Here is a 17,627-nt window from a genome sequence, read left to right as displayed (position 1 = left end):
TCTGGGCACGGGCAGCATGCATGATCTGGCTCAAAATCTCACCAATAAAGATGATTTACAGCAGCAACCTTCTCACATGTACAACTAAAGCAGAAAGGTTTGCAGCTGGAGTAATAAGAGAATACACTTGTTTGTAGGCAACACGAGAGGACTACTTAAACCCACCAAAGCAAGTAGATGTGACTGATCAAAAAGAACAGATTAAAAACGGCTTCAGAAAGAGTCAAGATTCATGGCTAAGCAGCAATGCTTTGGTAGGTGGGCCAGTAGTCCAGTACACCTACTATAATGTCCTGACATAGGAGTGGTGAGCCTGGCCTTGAATCACAAACAAGGAAAAGAACCACCCTGTGGTACATGCTTAAGGTGTTGGTAGGGGGGAGACTTAGAGCAAATGTGGAAGCTATGGAGTAACTCTTCACTTACACGTTTACAGATCTCTGCTGTCCTTAGCAAGCCAGACACAGCAGCATTTGTGTTGTAGTTACAGTAATGGTTAAGAGCTGAAGAACCACCTCTTTAGTGATGTTCAATAGCTGCCTGTGTAAACTGGGATAGAAAGGGGTCTCAGCCAACCCAAAAGTCAGTTTTCTTAGATATTTAACAGAAGGAATCTTTGTAGGACTTCACCTCTAGTTAGAGCTCTACCCAGGGAGGAACAGCTGAAGTGACAGCTATGGATGGCTCCTAAAATGCCAGTCAAAACTAATAACCCATTTAATAGAGCTACTGGAAATGCATCCAGTTTTGCAGTCAAACAGAATAAACCAGATATAAGGAAAAGAGCTTTCTCCAATATAGTGTGGTGCCCAGAGCCCCTTACAAATCAACATACTTCTCTCCAAATGACATGGTTATAGTCACAGGGACTTGTCCTGCATATGGTAGGTGCTAATTGTACCTGCATGTGCCAGAAAGTTAGGAACTGTGAAAGAGACTTTGCCACTGGTACTGACCTCTATATCCTCCAGCTTCTTCCAGGAGATGGCCAATGGATCTTGGTTCCATTACAATCTATATTGGCTGAGTCAAGGAAATGTAATGAAGCGGTGGCTCATTTCCCTCTGTAGGAAAGCCCTTCCTCCAACCTGCTCTCAGCAATGCCAAGTCCAGGTCATCCAAAGTGGAGAGTGGCTGTGTTCAACTTGATTTGCCACGTGTGTCTGCACTGTCCATATCTTAAATGCAGCCTAGGAATGGATATATGAGATCAGCCTGGATATAGGCAAAAACCTAAGAACAAGGTAGTCAGACTCAGCACTAACACACAGTGCTGCAGAGTGCAGCTGCCTCAGCACTTCACCAAGGCAGATCAGTACCTCTGAGTAACGGACACTCTGCAGGCATTCAGCCAGAGCTATAAATACCACATCACAAACATGTAAAAAGAGAAGTTTTTATTGGTTATATACTGTAGAGCTGACAGTGTTCGAATCAGGAGAGACATGCAGATAAAGTGTCTGTTTACATTTGGCATGCAGACTAAGAGCACTGTGGAACTGGAAGGAAGTGAGCACCATCTGTATCCACTGCATGGGCAGCCTGGGGAGGAAAGAGCTGGCTTCCCTCTACTGAGCATGCTGAGACAGGGAGAGTTTTGAGAGAGTGAAACAGTGCTGATAGTTCTATTGGACACAAAGTTTGGTTTAGGGAAATAGGCAATACTGTAACCCTGGAAAATTTGCTTAACTTGGATGAGTCTGTGATTATGAAAAGATTTCTTGCATTATTTGTCTTCTAACTAACTAAGCTGCCCCAGCCCAAATATATGTCTGCAAATACAAAAAAATAGATTTATTCTCTTAAAAATACATTCCATGCAGCCTGGAGTGCTGCTTCCCCAAGGCAGGAGCTTGTGCTGCATGCTGGGCAGCCTAGGAAGATGATCCTTTTGGTCCTTAGGTTACTGACCATCAGAGGCATCTGCAAACAATGGCTTCACGTTTCATCACATACAGAGCAGTCCACTGGAGGCTGACATTGGAGCAGTGCTTTGACCACTCCAATGATGTGCGAGGGTGGCAGAGATGAGGTCTCCTATATTACAGATGACACCAACGTGCCTATTGCTTCAATCTGTAGCTAGGAAATGCTCGTCAAGTGTCTCTTGAAGCACCAAGGTGCGCCACCCTGCCCTGTGCTTCCTGCCCTTTTCCTTTTCTGGAGGTACCATCTGCAGGAGGACTGTGGGTCTCTCCTCGTCTGTGTCCCCTGAGCTGCAGTTTGACAATGCACAGCACTGGTGGTTGCACTGCAAAGCTGTCACCCCTCCATGCCACCCAAGCAGCTGGAGAGGCACTGCTCTGCGTGCTGCAGTGGTGTTTCTGGACACAAAGGAAGCCACTCCATGAAGCAGCAAGCTGCTGACCCCTCAGGCTGATGCCAGCCATTCTGGGGAAAGCCACTGGCTGTCCAAAAGGAACCAGCATCTCCGTTTCCTTGGGAGAAGTGAGCACTGACACACTTCCTCTATACAGCAAATACATTTACAACTTTGGAATTACCCGAGTGCTTGATGCACAGCCTCACGGCATCATCAAGCCCACTGGAAAGCCTGTTATATTTATATGCTAAAATTACAAATACTTCTTCAGTGATGGCAATATTTACACATAGACTCTATTTTACAGCTGTTCAAAAAAAGTGTGCAATTTGAGTAAAACACATCGTGTTTCCTGAAGTCATTGCTATAAGTTTAATAATACAATCAGCTCCTATTGCACTCATGATTAGAGGGCGTGGCCCCTTTCAATTTTAAGGAGGGTTTTCTTTCTCAGATTTAATCTTGGTTGTGGTAAGAACAACCCAGTGTACAGTTACTGAGTGACACCTGTGTTCATTATTTACAAGCAGTGAGACTGAGTCTAGAGCAAGAGTTCAAGGTATGTGCTGTAAAATATTGAACAAACCACTGAGGCAGCTGAAAAAAGAGACGTCACCTGTGAGAAACATCTGAGGAGAGCAGACAGTGCCAGAAGAGCTGTATTGCTGGGTCAGTAGCTGGGGCTCCTGCTGCATGCTGTGAGCTGGCCGAGCAGCAGGGTAAAGCTGCCTGGTTGCCCATGGCTAAGGAAAAGCCTGGTCCTGGCTGACAGAAGGGGAAAACCAACAGCTATTGCTGCTGGTGGTTTTTCCCTTGCACTTCAGACATGGAGTTGCATTACTGGGGTGAGCTGTGGGGTTGAAAAGCTGATGGGTAAGCCAGAGTTTTGTGGGTAAGTACAAGGAAGCCTGTGTTAACCTAACATGTCGTGTTGTAGGGATGCAGAGCTTTCCTGGCCAGGACTGAAGCCAGTTCCCTTGGAAGGAGTTTTGGAAGCACCATGCTAAGCTGGATCCATGCCAAGAACATGAGATGGAGAGGGCTGGTGGATGTGTTTGGGTACACAAGTGACCTGCGGGATGTGGACCGCTGTCCTGCAGCAGAACGGGGCTCATCACTGGGAGGAAAGCTATACACTCAAAGCGATCCTCATCTTCAGGGTGTATGTGCTGTCCGGCTCTTTGTAAAAACTAAGCTGTAAGTCCAGCAGTGACACAGGGCAGGGGGGAGGCCCTCCTAAATACGCTGCTTCTCTGAGAGACTGAACTGCAATGCCAAGCAAGTCGTCAGCAGCAGTTCTTCCACAGTGATTGTAACTGGGTTTATATTATATGGCTGGAAAGCTGCTTAGCAGCAGGTTTGGGAATATAAACAGAGGTAAATAATTACTGTGATATCTGAAGAGGCAGGTACATGCTAAGATGCCTCCAAGATGCAAACTCCCAGGTTAAACAAGCAGGTACTGCAGAAGGCATTTTGGGCCATTTGCTGCAGAACGGCTACACTGCCTCAGAGGGTTTTTTTTGCAGCAGCGTCTCCTATGCAACACATGGAAGAGGACCTGAGGCAGCATACTTAGTTTTGAAGGGAAACATTTTCTTTAACATGAAAATAAGGGCAAAGAGTCAGAACGTAGCATCCTGAGGCTGGCAGAGGCTAGCAAGCAAGCCAGCCCCATGAGAGCACTGCTGAGATGTGGCACTTCTGGTCAGGCTGCAATTCTGTTTATTAGCTGTGGAAAGCCTGGAAGATTGAACAATGAGGTAAGGGAAGATGATGCCATTCAAGCAATCGATCTCAGTAATCTTTTTTTTGTGTGGTGGTGATAGTTGTGATCGTGCCATACAGTTAACCTCTGAGCAAAGCAGGGTGCTCAGGGTGGATATTGCAATTTCACAGGCTTTTTAAAAAAAAAATAAATCCATTGTGGTTTCAAATTGCAAAATATGCATTAATTTTCAATACTTCCTGATAAACATGGGGCAGGGGGAGGCACTTCAGAAATCTGAATTTAACTTCAGAGTTTAAGCTTCTTTCACTTTTAGTTTGGATTTTGAGTTTAAAATTTTTTTCCTATTATACTTGATATATTTATCCCATTCTGTACTAATATTGCCATGTCATGAACTGGTGATAGCAGCTGATATAATTTATATTAATATAATTTAAGATTATTAGAGCTGCCACATCATACTAATTTAAAATCATTAGCTTTTTGTCTTGTTATGCAACTTGACACTTATACACGTCATGAAAAATAAAAGAATAAAATGAAGGGTTAAAAATACAAATTTGGGAAACCATCTAAAAATTGCAAAAGGAAACCCTTTTTTTTTTTTTAAATTTCCCTTCCTCCAGGCAATCTTTATTAAAAAAAAAAAAAAGTCATTGAAACACTTTCCTTTTTTATATAAATGTTTCCATAGATATTTTCCAACTGGCTCTGTTTTCTTGATTCATTTGCCTCTCAGAATTGAGGCATATAATTCCAAGGGAGAGGGAGGAGATACAGCGTATAATGTGCATGTACGGATAGTCACATGCGCACTACTGTGGTAGCTGCTTGTCTGGAAGGTGGATGTGGGAATGAGTGTGGAGTGTAACTCAAGATATGGGAGCTGCTGGGTCATAGCTGTTCCCACAGCACCTCCAAAACAAACCTCTTCCCTTCTGCAGCACTGTCCTTGTCCCTCCACAGAGAGGGGCGTCTGTTTTCAACAGGCAGAAGAAAGCACTGGGGGAAGTCAGTGGTGTTTGTGTACAGGACAGGAAAACTGTGGGCCAGCTCTGCAGCTGCGTGGTGGGATGTAAAGGAGTGGCAGGGCTCTGACTGTGTGAGCCAGATGCAATCACCTTGCTTCAGGCAGATGCTGCTCCAACATCTGAGCACCTCTTGGAGCTGCAGCGGGCAGTATCTCCCCTGACAGTGATGCCATCTGCACTCGGTGGCCTGTGGGCACTGACAGGGTGACATACCTCTGTATTTGAAGCAGTCTCTGATCATACCTGGGTCCCAGCCACGGTAGATGGGGTGGTCCTGAAGAGGGGCACAGACCGAGGCTGCCTAGATAGCCATACTGGCGCTCAGCTTAGGGTCCAATCCTGCTGTCTCCACCCTGTTTTTGGAAGGAATCAAGGACATTCTGCTTGTCTGTGAGGAAAAGCACTTGTTTCTTTTTCCTTTAGAGCTCAACTGCTGAGAATGAGCAGCAGAGTTGGTGCCTGCAGAGCATGATGGGCATCAAGTTTCAGGTAAAAAAGCACCCCAGTCCAAGTCAAGAGGAAGTTTCACTGCCGTGTGAACTGCTGTTGGTTTGGCTCAGTGGATGAGTTCTTGGTGCAAGATCTCAGCTGGTGATCAGTAGGTCATGCAAAGCTTGTTGTGGAGACTGACAGCAATAGGGAAGAAACTGCTTCTAAACAACATTTTCTGCTCTCTTTCCCTCTTATGTGTAAGCAACCAGTGGGGAATGGTTTCCTCCTGCCTAGAGACAGAGGGTACTGGCAACACAGGTACTGAGGAAACCACAACCCAAGCCAATAAGGGTGTATTGGGAGAAAGCAAACTCTCCCTAGGAACTGTAAGCTTTCAGTTGTGGAGCCGTGTAGGACTGCTGTCATGGGCTGGTGGACTGTAGTCACAAGGATACTTCTGGGATCTTGTCTAAATGCAAGTGATTAACAAGAAGTTCTCTCTTGTCCAGGGAGTACCATCATTCAGAGTGGCTATGCAAGTCAAGGTTTCCATACGGAGACAGACCTATCATCCTATGGAGAAGATTAAGATTGCAGGTACAGAGATGAGAAGTGGGAGTCCCCTGAGCAAAGTCTCTGCAGCTGCCTCTTCGGCAATGAAGAAAAAGAATTCACTGGTAAAGCTCCTGTACCTTGCAAATCGCATTAGAAAACTGGTTTCAGGCTAGCTGAAGCCTCCCAAGAGGTTACAAACAGGTGTGACGCCTGTGAGCTTGGTACTGTCCTGCCTCTTGCTCCACTGTGCAGCGTGTCCATTGAGTGGAAAGGAATACAACTCATCTCCGAGATGTTGTCCGGCAGGCATGGAAAGCACCCTGTAAGAGAGAACCCCACAGCATCACAGACTGACCAGAACTGGCAGCTGCCTCTGGCAGCATTTTTGCTCTGGGGAAGAGTATTGTGATTGCCCTTAGGCCATCCTAAAGCCCATCAGGATCCTATCCCGATGGTGGGGCAGAGGAGAGCAGCGGCAGGATCAGTTTGGAAGATACAGGCTCCATCAGAGTTTACAGTGGAGTAAGCCCAAAACAGAATGACCCGGCCCTGCCCCACAGAGGCAGGGTCTATTATCTTTTTTTATACTGTAGCATACCTTGCACCCACTTCCACACCCAGCACGTGGATCTTGCAAGTGAGATGCACACCACCTGACAACACAGAGGAGATGGAGCTGATCTAATGTCAGAGCACATCTCCATATGCAAGGTGTTCAGGCTCCTGTTACAGTCAGTGGAGGTCTGGGCAAGACAGAAGATCCAAATGATGGTGTGTATGGTACAGGGACCTGACTTTACCCAAGTTTTTATTTGCTGTTGACCCAGTCTGTGCAGACAAAGGAAGCACAGCACAGCCTCAGGTACAGGAGTCTGCATATGGCCAGATGAATGTCACTGTGGGTAACACCTCTTGGTGACCACACAGAGCATCACTGTGATGTCCCTTTCTTCAGCTACCAAGGACAGTGTGAGTTCACTACTCTCTACTGCAAACATTACCTATCTAAATGCCAGTCTGCAAAGCTCATCCTGGACCACGTTCCTCTGGGCTCTTAATTTTGTGCAACTTCACCAAGAGGCATGACTATGTATGGCTCTCAGCTGCCTCACGGCAGTCCTGCTGCTCTCACATCAAGACTCAGCAACTCCTGTGCACATCCAGTAAGATACACTGATAACAGGTTTGAGGTCTTAAGATATTTCCTGCTGTGGGTGATCTATAAATGGAAAGATGCACTTTGCTCTGGGCAGCTGCGCAGGCAAAGAGGGAATGCCAAGAGAGGAAGAAAGTCTTTTATACAGATATAAGCATGGCTGTGCTCCTAAGAATTAAAGTCTGCCTGGACCCCTATCTCTTCTGAAGGGACCCCCCTGTGAAAAGGCTAGAATACAAGTTTTTCATAGTCACTATAATATAGGCCTTTTTCCACTTCTTTCTGTGTCCAGAAAGATGTGTTTAAGAGCAGCAGGTATGTAGCAGCAGACAAGCACCCTAGTACTACAGCAGCCAGCTGAAGCAGGTAAGTTAAGAGCTCTGATTCTGTCTCTCCAAATGTTTTTGTTTCCAACCCTGATTGTCCAGTATGTGCCACAGGATGACTAGAGGCAGTGCCTCTTATTCCCTGGAGAATGTTTTTAGCCATAAAGCTAGTTGAAACAAGAACTGGTTTTTAGAACAGAAAAATAAGGTAGTACTTTTTTACCGGTATAGGAAAGGAGTAGAATGATTTACCAAGGCAATACAGTAGACACTATACCTCTGGGCAGTGCTAATGTAAGACTGGATTTCTCATAAAAGATTTACATTCATTTTGGGCAAGTTCTCCAAGTTATGTTGCTGGGAGGTCAGTTCAGATATTGGCTTCTTGCCTTGTAACTCTCTTTTCTGGATGGCCCTTGAACTCACATACCTGCTCCTCCACTTGGAGACCCAGTGGTGCATGGGGGTTGGATTCGGGGTCCTGCAGCTCCATCTTGGTGGCTGGCCTTTTCCCTGGTGTGTCAACCTGTGAGAGGTACTCAGAAGAGCCATATTGTTTTCTTCTGGAACTGGGCGCAAAATCTTTGCTTTCATCCTGTGCAAAGGAAAATAAAGAAGGCTGGGACTCGAGGACTATGAAAGGGTCTGGAATAGCACTAGGTTCCTGGTCCTGGGTTTGCAGTGCGAGGTGCTGGCTTGAGTCGCTTTGGCAAGGAGGGACTTGGGCCACAAGGCCAGCTCTGACATGTCCTCACTTATGTGCTATTTCATAAAGATTTTTTTTTTTAAACCAGCCAGTAATTTTAATCCAAGTTATGGATGCAGAGTCTTCTGTTCAGCTGACTGACCTGTGCACAAATCTGTGCTCAACCTGCATGGCTCGCTGGGTCCAGAGTGCTTGTATCCATGACGGACTATCAGCAGAAAATCCCATGGTTTAGTGACTGAAGCAGTTTCTTAGAAGTATTAACTCTGAGTTCTACCATGGGTGGGGGGTGGCCAACAACCTGAATGTCCCATTTTCTTGGCAATGAGGATGTGGTATGGGAGTGTCCTACACTGTTTTCCTGGTATAGGCATCTAAATGGCACTTTTAAACTCACTAATGTTTTCTTGGAATGTTGGCAGAGACATTTATAGGATCATACCCTTTGATTCAGATGCCTACGGTCTGCCTTAGGGCTGGTTGGGGCACCTGTGTCTTTTACTGAGGCAGTACCCTGCTGTGAGTCATGAGGGTGAGGAGTCCCTGTCACCCTCCAGCTCCCCAGCAGTGCTTTTGCTGTTGCTGTCGTTGGCTGGAAAAACCTCCTTATCCACAAGTTCCAGCACACTGTAAGGTACCATCATGTCAACATCAGAAACAAAACAAATCATGACAATGGTGAGCTTGCAATAATGTAATGAGCTACTGGGCAAAGCGCAACAGCTGCATTGTACTCCTGAAGGCTTTATCAGCTCTGCTCACTTTGGGGATGACATTGTGTTTGCTGAAAAACGCAGTGCACAGCCCTATGAAAGGGCTGTGGGCACTGGTGGAACAGATTTGGTCCCTGCCCTGTGGCAAAAGGGATAGCAGGAAGGGAGAGGCAGCAGCCCCTGTGCCTGGCAGAAATGCATCTGTGAGATGGACACCAGGCTTTGATGGCCTCCCAGAAAGAAGCTGTGACATCTGGTGGGTCTGGATAAGCAAACATCTGCCCTGAGCTGGCCCCACTGTGGATGACATCCAGCAAACACTGGACCTGACCTCCCCCTTGTGAGATGTGAGCAGCAGCAGCACCTTGGTGAATAGCCACAACACAGGGACAGGTCCCACAGGGACCTCCAACCAACCATGGGCCAGAGATAAACATGGTGGGCCAGGCTGCTCATAAAACTGAGGTGATAATTTTAATTTAGTGAATGGCAGTAATCTTGGTGGACCTGGACAGCTTAGCAAGGGCTAGGCACCTCTGTATTTCTGATACAGTGGTTGTCTTTAGCGACAAGGCCCCTGGGTGAGCATATAGGACCTCCATCCCCTTGGGCACCTGACAGCGAGCATTCTGCTGTCAGGCAGCATGAATTTATGAGTAGCAACCCAAATGCACTGGTCTCAGAGAGTTTTGTAGGTAAAGAGCTGAGCCAGGGCTATCAGGATGGCTACCCCTGATGTGTTGGCGATGCAGACCAGTGCCTCCTGGTATGGCACCAGAGCCAGGTCCATGTGAAGCGCAGCATGCTCCATGGCACCCCAAAGGACAATTAGCTAGTCACTGACAAGCATCTGGGAAGCTGCTCTGAACAGGCTGTGATCCCCAGGATTCGCACAAAACAGAACAGAACCCTTAGACAAAGTTAACTAAGGTCCAAGGAAAGATGAGAACACTAATGTAGCATAACTACTTAAGTAGAAGCTTATGTGGAGTCAGCAAGGGTGAAATGGTGATGGATGCACTTTATATTAGTCCCTAAAGCAGAGAAGGGGCGAGAGGCAGGACATCCCTAGATACTGTCAGGGAGACTTTTTGATGAGACCCACCCACTATAAGAAGATATGCATAGCTTCACTTGAAGAAAAGCCTACCTTTAGGTTTTTACCTAATTCATGCAGCACACAGCCCAGCTCCAGTCATATTAATGTCACAGCCACAAGAAAAATTAATTAAGTGCATTCATTTTGCATTGCTGCCTGCTTGTCTGCTCGCTGCCTGCCAGTGGCTTTGGACTAATTTGGGCATTGCAAATTTTCAGCAAACATCACACCAGAGAAATACCAACTTCGTTATCTGAAACACAAGCCCAACAGAATGACTGCTTGAGGTCTTGCATCTCCTCAGGGCTCCTTATGGGAGCCCGAGAAAGGCTGGCTGCAAGCACTAGAGGGAGCTGGTCCTCAAGCTGTAGCATCCATCCAGCAGCACCTATTGCTTTCTGGGTCTCCCAAAGCAGCGCTCCGAGGAGCTGCTGCTTCTGTAGCACAAGTATGGTTAAGAGCTGCCGATACCTCAAGTAGCTTCATTAGGGACATTTGCCTACATCGGCCGTGCAAAACCGGAAGGCTGAAATTAGACCTTGTGCCTTGGCATCTTGCAAGAATTATTTCCAGGTGCTCAGTTTGGGTCTATCCTGAGGGCCAGGCTGAGGCAGGGGCCGAGCCTCCAGCTTGCTATAGCTTCCTGCTGTGCTGCAGCAAATGGTCAGACATCATGAGTATTTCATGGAGGAGAGGAAGATGTATTTTGGCAAAACTAGCACAGACCCTGTGTTTCCCAAACAGGATTCTTAAGGCAATCTCAGACTTTGGATAGCGGAGCTGGGAAGAGGTGACAGTGATGCCTTCACAGGAGAGCTGAACATGCAAAGTTAGCACAGATCAGTGCCAAGCCTTCTGCCAGAGAAATAGCTACAACTTTATCTGAAACACAAATCCCAGCAGAAATAGACTGCTTGTGATATGAGGCATATTATAAGCCTGAAGATACCCTTCAAAGGCAGATACTTTGGTTTTTTTCCAAGGGCATATGCAATAATTTGACCTGCCCAAATACATAAAATTTGGTATAACATCTGGTATATCTGTGTATCTGCAGTCTTTTGGGGTAACTTCATGCTCCTCATTTACAAGATAAAAATATACTTAATTTATGACCAAGAATTCAGATTTGTGACTATGTGGTGTGTGTGATTTTATTTCAAAGTATGATGCACAGAGATACCTAACTCAATACTCAACAGCCCTGTATGAACTAACCACACGGTTGCTTTCCTGACTGTTTGTCACTGCAGATGCAGGCAAGGCTGGAAGACAGCTAATTCATCAGGAATACCCAGGATGACCATGCAGAGGTCACATTGCTCTGTCAGGTACATTTCAGCTGCTGTTGTAGGCACACTGCATAGCTAGCAAATTTGATCTGACAGTGACCTTGAGGCCATCCGCAGAACATACTGCAGAGCTACACTCAGCCCTAGGTGGTGGACTGCTAGAGGGAAGATGGGAAAGAAATATGTGAGTGCTCGCTCTTTAGGGCTCCATGACTGGTCACACATGAGCCCAGCTGCAAATGGAGACCTCTTCAGCTGTGAGACTCAAGGTCGTGGGTGCTGTGAATTCAAACTCCTGGGATAAAGGGAAGCCCAGGGATTGATTTCCTGTTTCCCAAGCATATAAGCTGCCATTATGCAAAAGGACAACCTCAGTCATGTCAGTTCTGCCTGGACTCATGAATGAGAAGTACAGACTTGACTGTGACCCACGAGTAACCCTGGCCAGGGAGAAGATGTATTTCCAGTGTCTAAATGTAGCTGGAAGGCCAACCTGCACTTCGTAACACCAGGCAACAGACTCTCTGCAAAGCAAAGCAATGATGTAAATTCTTCTGTGCTTCTCATTACCAGAGAAGGGAAGAGAAGTTTTGCAAATGTAAAACTCCTTTCACATCTTCACCACCTCATTTTTGTCAATGCCAGAGTCATTTGGTTATGAATCTGTCCCCTCTGCCACCAGCCCTGTCAGATTACTCAGCTGGTCTCCTCCCGGAGACTGGCAATGGCAGCAGCTGCTTAGAGCAGCTCTAAGTAAAGAGCAGAGGCAGGAGCTGCAGCAGGAACTGGTATGTGGTTTAATGGACTGGAGGGGCACTTGGTGCGAGTGAGCTTGCTTGAAATATGCTGGAACCTGCAGCTCCTGTGGCAAGTATAGCTCACCAGACCAACTGTCTGCGTATGTCAGCCCAGCTTTGAGGGACTCCCCTCACTGGTACTAGCCAAAGGAATAGGAAAAGAACACAGCCATCCCTGTGGCTCTTGCTTCTTTTCAGGTGGCATATTGACACAGACCAAGAAGGGAGCAGCCCTGTGTAGCCAGCCACCACTCATCTGTTTAGGAGATGCCTGGGAAGCATTTCCAGACCAGGGTCTAGTTACACATGGGGAAACCGTGCAGTTCTTACCAAAAGGTGCTATATCTCTACAGCTGCCATTAGAGCTACAGCTCTGCCCTATTAAAATCTGCTCATTTCGATCATTTTTTCATTACTGCTCCAAGTTGACAGTGCCATGCAAAGCCACTCTGAAAAGCACACCATGTCCTACATAAGCTGTGACTATGTCTTCTCTGATCTTGGCAAGACGAAATGCTACTTCATAGTTATTCATATGGTATTACAAGACCCAAGCAGATAGATCCAATTTCAAGAAGTCTAAATAGGGTACTTCATATATAAGAAGTATAGCAGGAGCTGGGAGAGGGCAGCACTTCAGGAAATAAGCTGTAAGAATTTAAAATCAGGCACCCTACAACTAACAGGCAACTTGGAAAAGCTCATCAACTGAAAGAGAAGAGTGTTTGACATAGGATACTTACAGGTAGTGTGGTCCGGTGCCAAGCAGAAGCTGCTGTAGGATCACTTGCATAGCTCCTGCGTGTCAACAGTTCAGACGCACTTAAGTTACTTTTGGTCCTTCGGGACCCCAGTTCAGGAGCACTCCAGGAATTAGCTGTGGCACTGGTCCTTGCTGAGGTCTGCTCCAGGGAGTTTGTTCTTGTACTGTTCCCTTCCATTTCTGAGAGGTCCACTGAGGACCTACACATGTTTGTAGTAATGGAAGCTGCGCTTTTCTCCACTTTGGTTTGAGAGTCCTCCAGGGAATGTAAGCCTTGTCTTGTTCTCCAGGAACTTCTCACAGTGACATGTTTTGTTTCAGATGAAGCTGCATCTGAAGAGCCATGGCTCTTCCAGCAGATTGTCTCTGAAGGTGGCTCACAGTTGTTCCTCTCCGTGAGTTCAGAAGTCTTTATCATAAAGCTGCTTCTGGAGACCACTGTTTCTGCTTTACTTCTCGGTGCTGCCTCCCCAATTCTGTCTGTCTCAGATAATTTCAGAGCACTTTTATTAATCGATATCTCGAAGGGTGTGGGGAGATTGTTTGTTATTGGTGAAGGCTCATTTGGAGCAACTATGATGTTGCTGGTGGTAACATGCCTTTCCTTTGCTGCTGTATCTCCACTGGTCCTTGAAGTTGTTGGCTCAGAAGGGAAGATTGTGATGCTGCTTGTCATTTTATTTGTTACCATTTTAAAAACAGACTTCTGTTTTTCTGACTCTGCCTCAGAAACAGTCCCTCCCATGACTGCCTTCATATCCTTTTCAACAATTGCAGGTTTAATGACAGCTTTTGATCTCAGAGCTTCTCTTGGGCTGAACGACCTTCTGGATTTAAATCCTCCAGTGCTGGCATCTGATGGTTTTATACACTTGGTGGAGTCTTCATCATTTACAGTGTTTTTGTCATTTTCAAAAAGTGATGCTCTAAAAACTCCCCTGGAGCTGGAGAACTGCTTGGAACTGACTTTCTTCCTTGTCTCAAAATCTGACTGAGTGATTGGTTTTTTGCTTCTTCCCGATTCTTCATCTGAATTAAGTTTTTCCTGGTTACTCCGGATGGTTTTGGAGTCCATTTTTAAGCCAGCATTTACATGATCCATTGCTGAAGTTGAAGACTGCTCTGTGTCTTCTTTATCAAGACCTGTGAGAACCTGCAGGATGTCTTCTTGACTCCTGGAGCGATGGGAACGCTTTGTTAGTGTTGAAGGCTTTGCACTTTCAAGTGATGTGTCTGTGAATTCTTTTTCCTGGGAGATTATTGCTCTTTTAGCCCTCCCCTCTGAGGGCTGTCTGTGTGATGCAGCAAAAGTGTTCACTGCTTCTGCTTTAGAGCCAGTGGAGTCCAATGCCGACACATGGGATGAGAGGTGGCACCTGTATGCTGAAGCTGTGCCGTTGGAAGACGTGTGATTACCCCTGCCAAGCAGCGTGTCTCCCGAGCAGTCACTGACTTCTGCCTGACTTGTTTTCAGCTTCTCGGCCAAAGAAGCCACTGATTCTCCCTTGCTTGACTTTTCATCCCGTGCATCAGCACCAGTTTGGCAGTTGCCACGGAGCACCTGAGATGGCTTTTCAGCCTTGGATCTTGGGCCTGTGTCACCAACAGGTTTGGAAGGTGCTTTCCAAGATTTCTGCTCCTGTGCAGCAGGAGGATATCGGCTGAGGACAGACGGCTGCTCTTTTGATCTCTTCCCTTCATTCTGCGTGATGCAGCCTTCCTTCTGACCAGAAGAAAAAGTGGAAACTAAAGATTTCTCTTCCAGTCTCTTTGTATCTGTCACAGCAGTGTCTGAAAGGGCAGATGCACCAGATGCTTTTCCTGCTTTTCTGTTCATTAAGCTTGGACTGGGCACCTGCTTACCACCATGGCTGTAGCTGTCATTACTGACAGAGAAATCTCTGTTCCTTACTCTTTCCCGGCGCTGCTGCGGTGAGAGCTCCCTTGACTTGTGCTTGGCAGCTGTCAAATCAGCCATGACACCTCTGTATTTAGGTCTGTCATGTTTTCCCCTGCTAGAAAAGCTTGTATCTTCATTTTCGACCTCTCCATTCTCCATATCTTTCTGTTTCTTTATTTGCATTTTTATTTCTTCTAGCTGACCCGTTAAGAGTTTGTTTTTATTCTGTTCACTCAAATAACTGTCTTGCAGGTCATTGTTTTTGGCTCTCATTTTTTTAAGTTCTTCTTCTAAAGATTCAAAACGTTTGATCTGAGTTTTAAGTTTCTCAATTTCTTGGGTGAGATCTTTCACTTTGTTGTCTTCCTGATTTTTATTCTTTTGGTTTTCTGATTTATTCCTGGTTTCATTTTCTACATGTTTCAGGTAATCCACACTTCCCTTCCTCCTGGACTCCTTAGAGGGCAATGCAGAAGTCAAGTCATCTTCAATTCTCAAATCATTTCTGTCCAGGAGATTATTTGATGACCTTTCTAGCAAGTTGGATGCATTTCTAGTTTGATCTGCCCTATTTAGTTTATTGTTTTGTTCTAGTTTCTGAGTTAGCTCCTGGATTATTTTTTCATTCTGCTTTTCTCTTTCATTGAAATGTTTTCTTTCAGTGATAAAGCTCAGTGCTAAGGATTTCAGTTTTTCTAACTCGCCCGTTAAGCTCTGCTCAGTTTTATCCAGCCTGTCCTCAGATGCTTCCAGTTCTTTCACTTTCACTCTAAGTATTTCTAATTCTGTAGATATCTTTTTGGTCAAGTTCTTTTCTTCATTGAGGCTAAGACACAGCTGTGTACAGTCGTTCTTGCTCCTGCCAAAGGCCTCCTCCAGCTTCTCCAGCTCTGCCATTCTCCTCTGAAGGTGTTCAATTTCTGACTTCAGCTCTCGGGTGAGGCTCTCTTCCTCTTCAAGTTTTTCTTTCATTAACCGGCAAAGCTCTTCAGCCTTCCTAATTTCTTCATCCTTGCCTTCAATCTTCAGCACTCTTTTCCGCAGGGCTTCAACATCAGCCAGCATGCTGGAATTGCTGCCTTCTGTCTGGATAACTTTGTCCTGGAGGTCAAGCAGCTCATCCTCTGCTTTCTGCAGATTTTTAGTTGCTTCCTCCAGTTCATCAAGGCGGCGACTAAGACTCTGCAATTTGAATCGTAAGTGCCGATTTGACGTTTCCTTGTAACCTGTAAATTCTGCCATGTTTATTTTTTATTCCTTTTAGGTGAAAGCTTTGCTTAGTCTTGGTGAATGGTGTGGTCTTTAACACCTTGTGTATTCCTGGTATGTTACTGTTTCTTTGAAAAGAGGCAGTCTCACCCTGAAAGAAAAAATGTTTAAAATCAATATAAGAGCTCAGAATATAAGTATTCTCAATGTATAAGTTAGACTATAAATGTTTATATAAATAACTTTTTAATTAAACACATTTTTGAGTGCTATATTAGGAGAAATGAAACTGTGAAGAAGAGCCACAGTTCATTTACTTTGGTTACAGAGGGTTTCCAAAAATAGCCTGTTCCAAATAGCTGAGGGAAGGAAGTGCCCTCCTCTGCTGGTCTGCACAGGTGGTGTGTGCACAACCGGCAGACCTTCATCCCAGTGCTCAACAGTCAGTACAAGCTGCCTACTTGCAAGCTCTTGGGCTGCGGAGGTTCATGCATGTGTAGGACTCGAGTCACTGTGCACAGACACGTCCATGCAGCAGACACCTCTCTTTTCAGCACTGCACCAGTGTCCTGAAGATGCCTTAGAGATGAAGATTCAGGAACCATAAACAAGATCTGGAAACTAGAAAATGCAACCCCCAGCCATTTGGTGGCCACTGAAGATGGGGTAAGCCCCCACACACCTGGCTCGCAGATGGAAGGGGTGAAATCTGCTGCACTTGGCACTGCCCATCACTACCAGTATTTCTCCTGCAGCCCAGGATGCTCGGCAGAAATCTTCACCTGGTTTGTAGTCATATCCAAGGACACTCTGCTGGTGGAGTTTCAAGTTTCTCCCTCCTGTTTCAAGAGCTGTTGTTGCCCTCAGCTGCCACCCACTCACCCACCCAGGAGATGAGGAGTTGCAAATGCTTTTACCTCTCCTCTTCGCTGCCGCTGACGATGAGCAGTGATTATAACACATGGGCACCCTCTGATGCACTGAATGTAGATCTCTTCCCAGCTCGGCTCAGAGGTGGCAGGGCTTTTTTTTTAAACAGCCCCTCTGTGCTTGGCAGGGAGTAGCAGGGATGGGGGACCTGAGTGGGCCAGAATGGCTGCTGGGAAGATCTTAAGTCCCTCTTTGGCACTCAGCATTAGCATCATCCTGTCCTGGGCACATCCCCAACATGTGAGAGGGCTACTGCAAACTTCAGGGGAGGGGAGTGACTGCAGCTCTTTGACCTGCGCCCGTGCTCAGGCTGTCTGCCTTGAAGCAGGACTTGGCCTCCAGCATTTTTGTGGAACTCCCTGCAGAGGAAACGGGAGTTTCCTACGTCACAGCGCCAAGAAGCGAAGAGCAAGATGTGGGGAGGAGATAGCACCGGTAAGGGAGACTGCGGCGCCCCAGTGCAAAGCCTTTGACTGAAGGTGATTCATTTCCCGCCGGGCAGGGGGGCCCGGGCTGCCAATAGGCACCTGCCACGCACACTGAGCACTCACGGTGCACACCAGGCACCCTGCAACCCCTCTCCTGAGGGACCTCCCTCACTCTGGGGGGAGGATCACCAGCCTATTTGCTTGGTCTCCTGCACCTCAGGCAGCCGAAAGGAGC

At 46.4% G+C, this 17,627-nt stretch overlaps 1 protein-coding gene across 3 annotated transcripts in view; it reads right to left on the bottom strand.

Moving 5' to 3' along the window:
- Positions 1-5,132: 5,132 nt before the first annotated feature.
- The window catches only part of LUZP1 (leucine zipper protein 1), a 38,762-nt gene continuing 26,267 nt past the window's right edge, over positions 5,133-17,627 (bottom strand). Inside the window, exons 2-5 of one of the 3 annotated variants that reach the window (XR_774919.1) lie at positions 12,906-16,185; positions 7,986-8,150; positions 6,211-6,393; positions 5,133-6,091 (exon numbers count right to left, since the gene is read on the bottom strand). Coding sequence is in view for 2 of the 3 variants with exons in the window: in XM_010576286.1 (XP_010574588.1) it covers positions 6,355-6,393; positions 7,986-8,150; positions 12,906-16,067 (3,366 nt within the window). In the remaining variant the exon portion in view is untranslated. Of the gene's footprint in view, positions 6,394-7,985; positions 8,151-12,905; positions 16,186-17,627 lie in introns of all 3 variants that reach the window. The other 2 variants (XM_010576286.1, XM_010576287.1) reach the window with 2 other exon arrangements.

This window comes from Haliaeetus leucocephalus, unplaced genomic scaffold, assembly GCF_000737465.1.
Source record: "Haliaeetus leucocephalus isolate CR32 unplaced genomic scaffold, Haliaeetus_leucocephalus-4.0 Scaffold517, whole genome shotgun sequence".
Classification (NCBI taxonomy): Eukaryota; Metazoa; Chordata; class Aves; order Accipitriformes; family Accipitridae; genus Haliaeetus; species Haliaeetus leucocephalus.
Note: the sequence above shows the minus strand (reverse complement) of the source record. Positions and strands in the feature narration are given on the sequence as shown.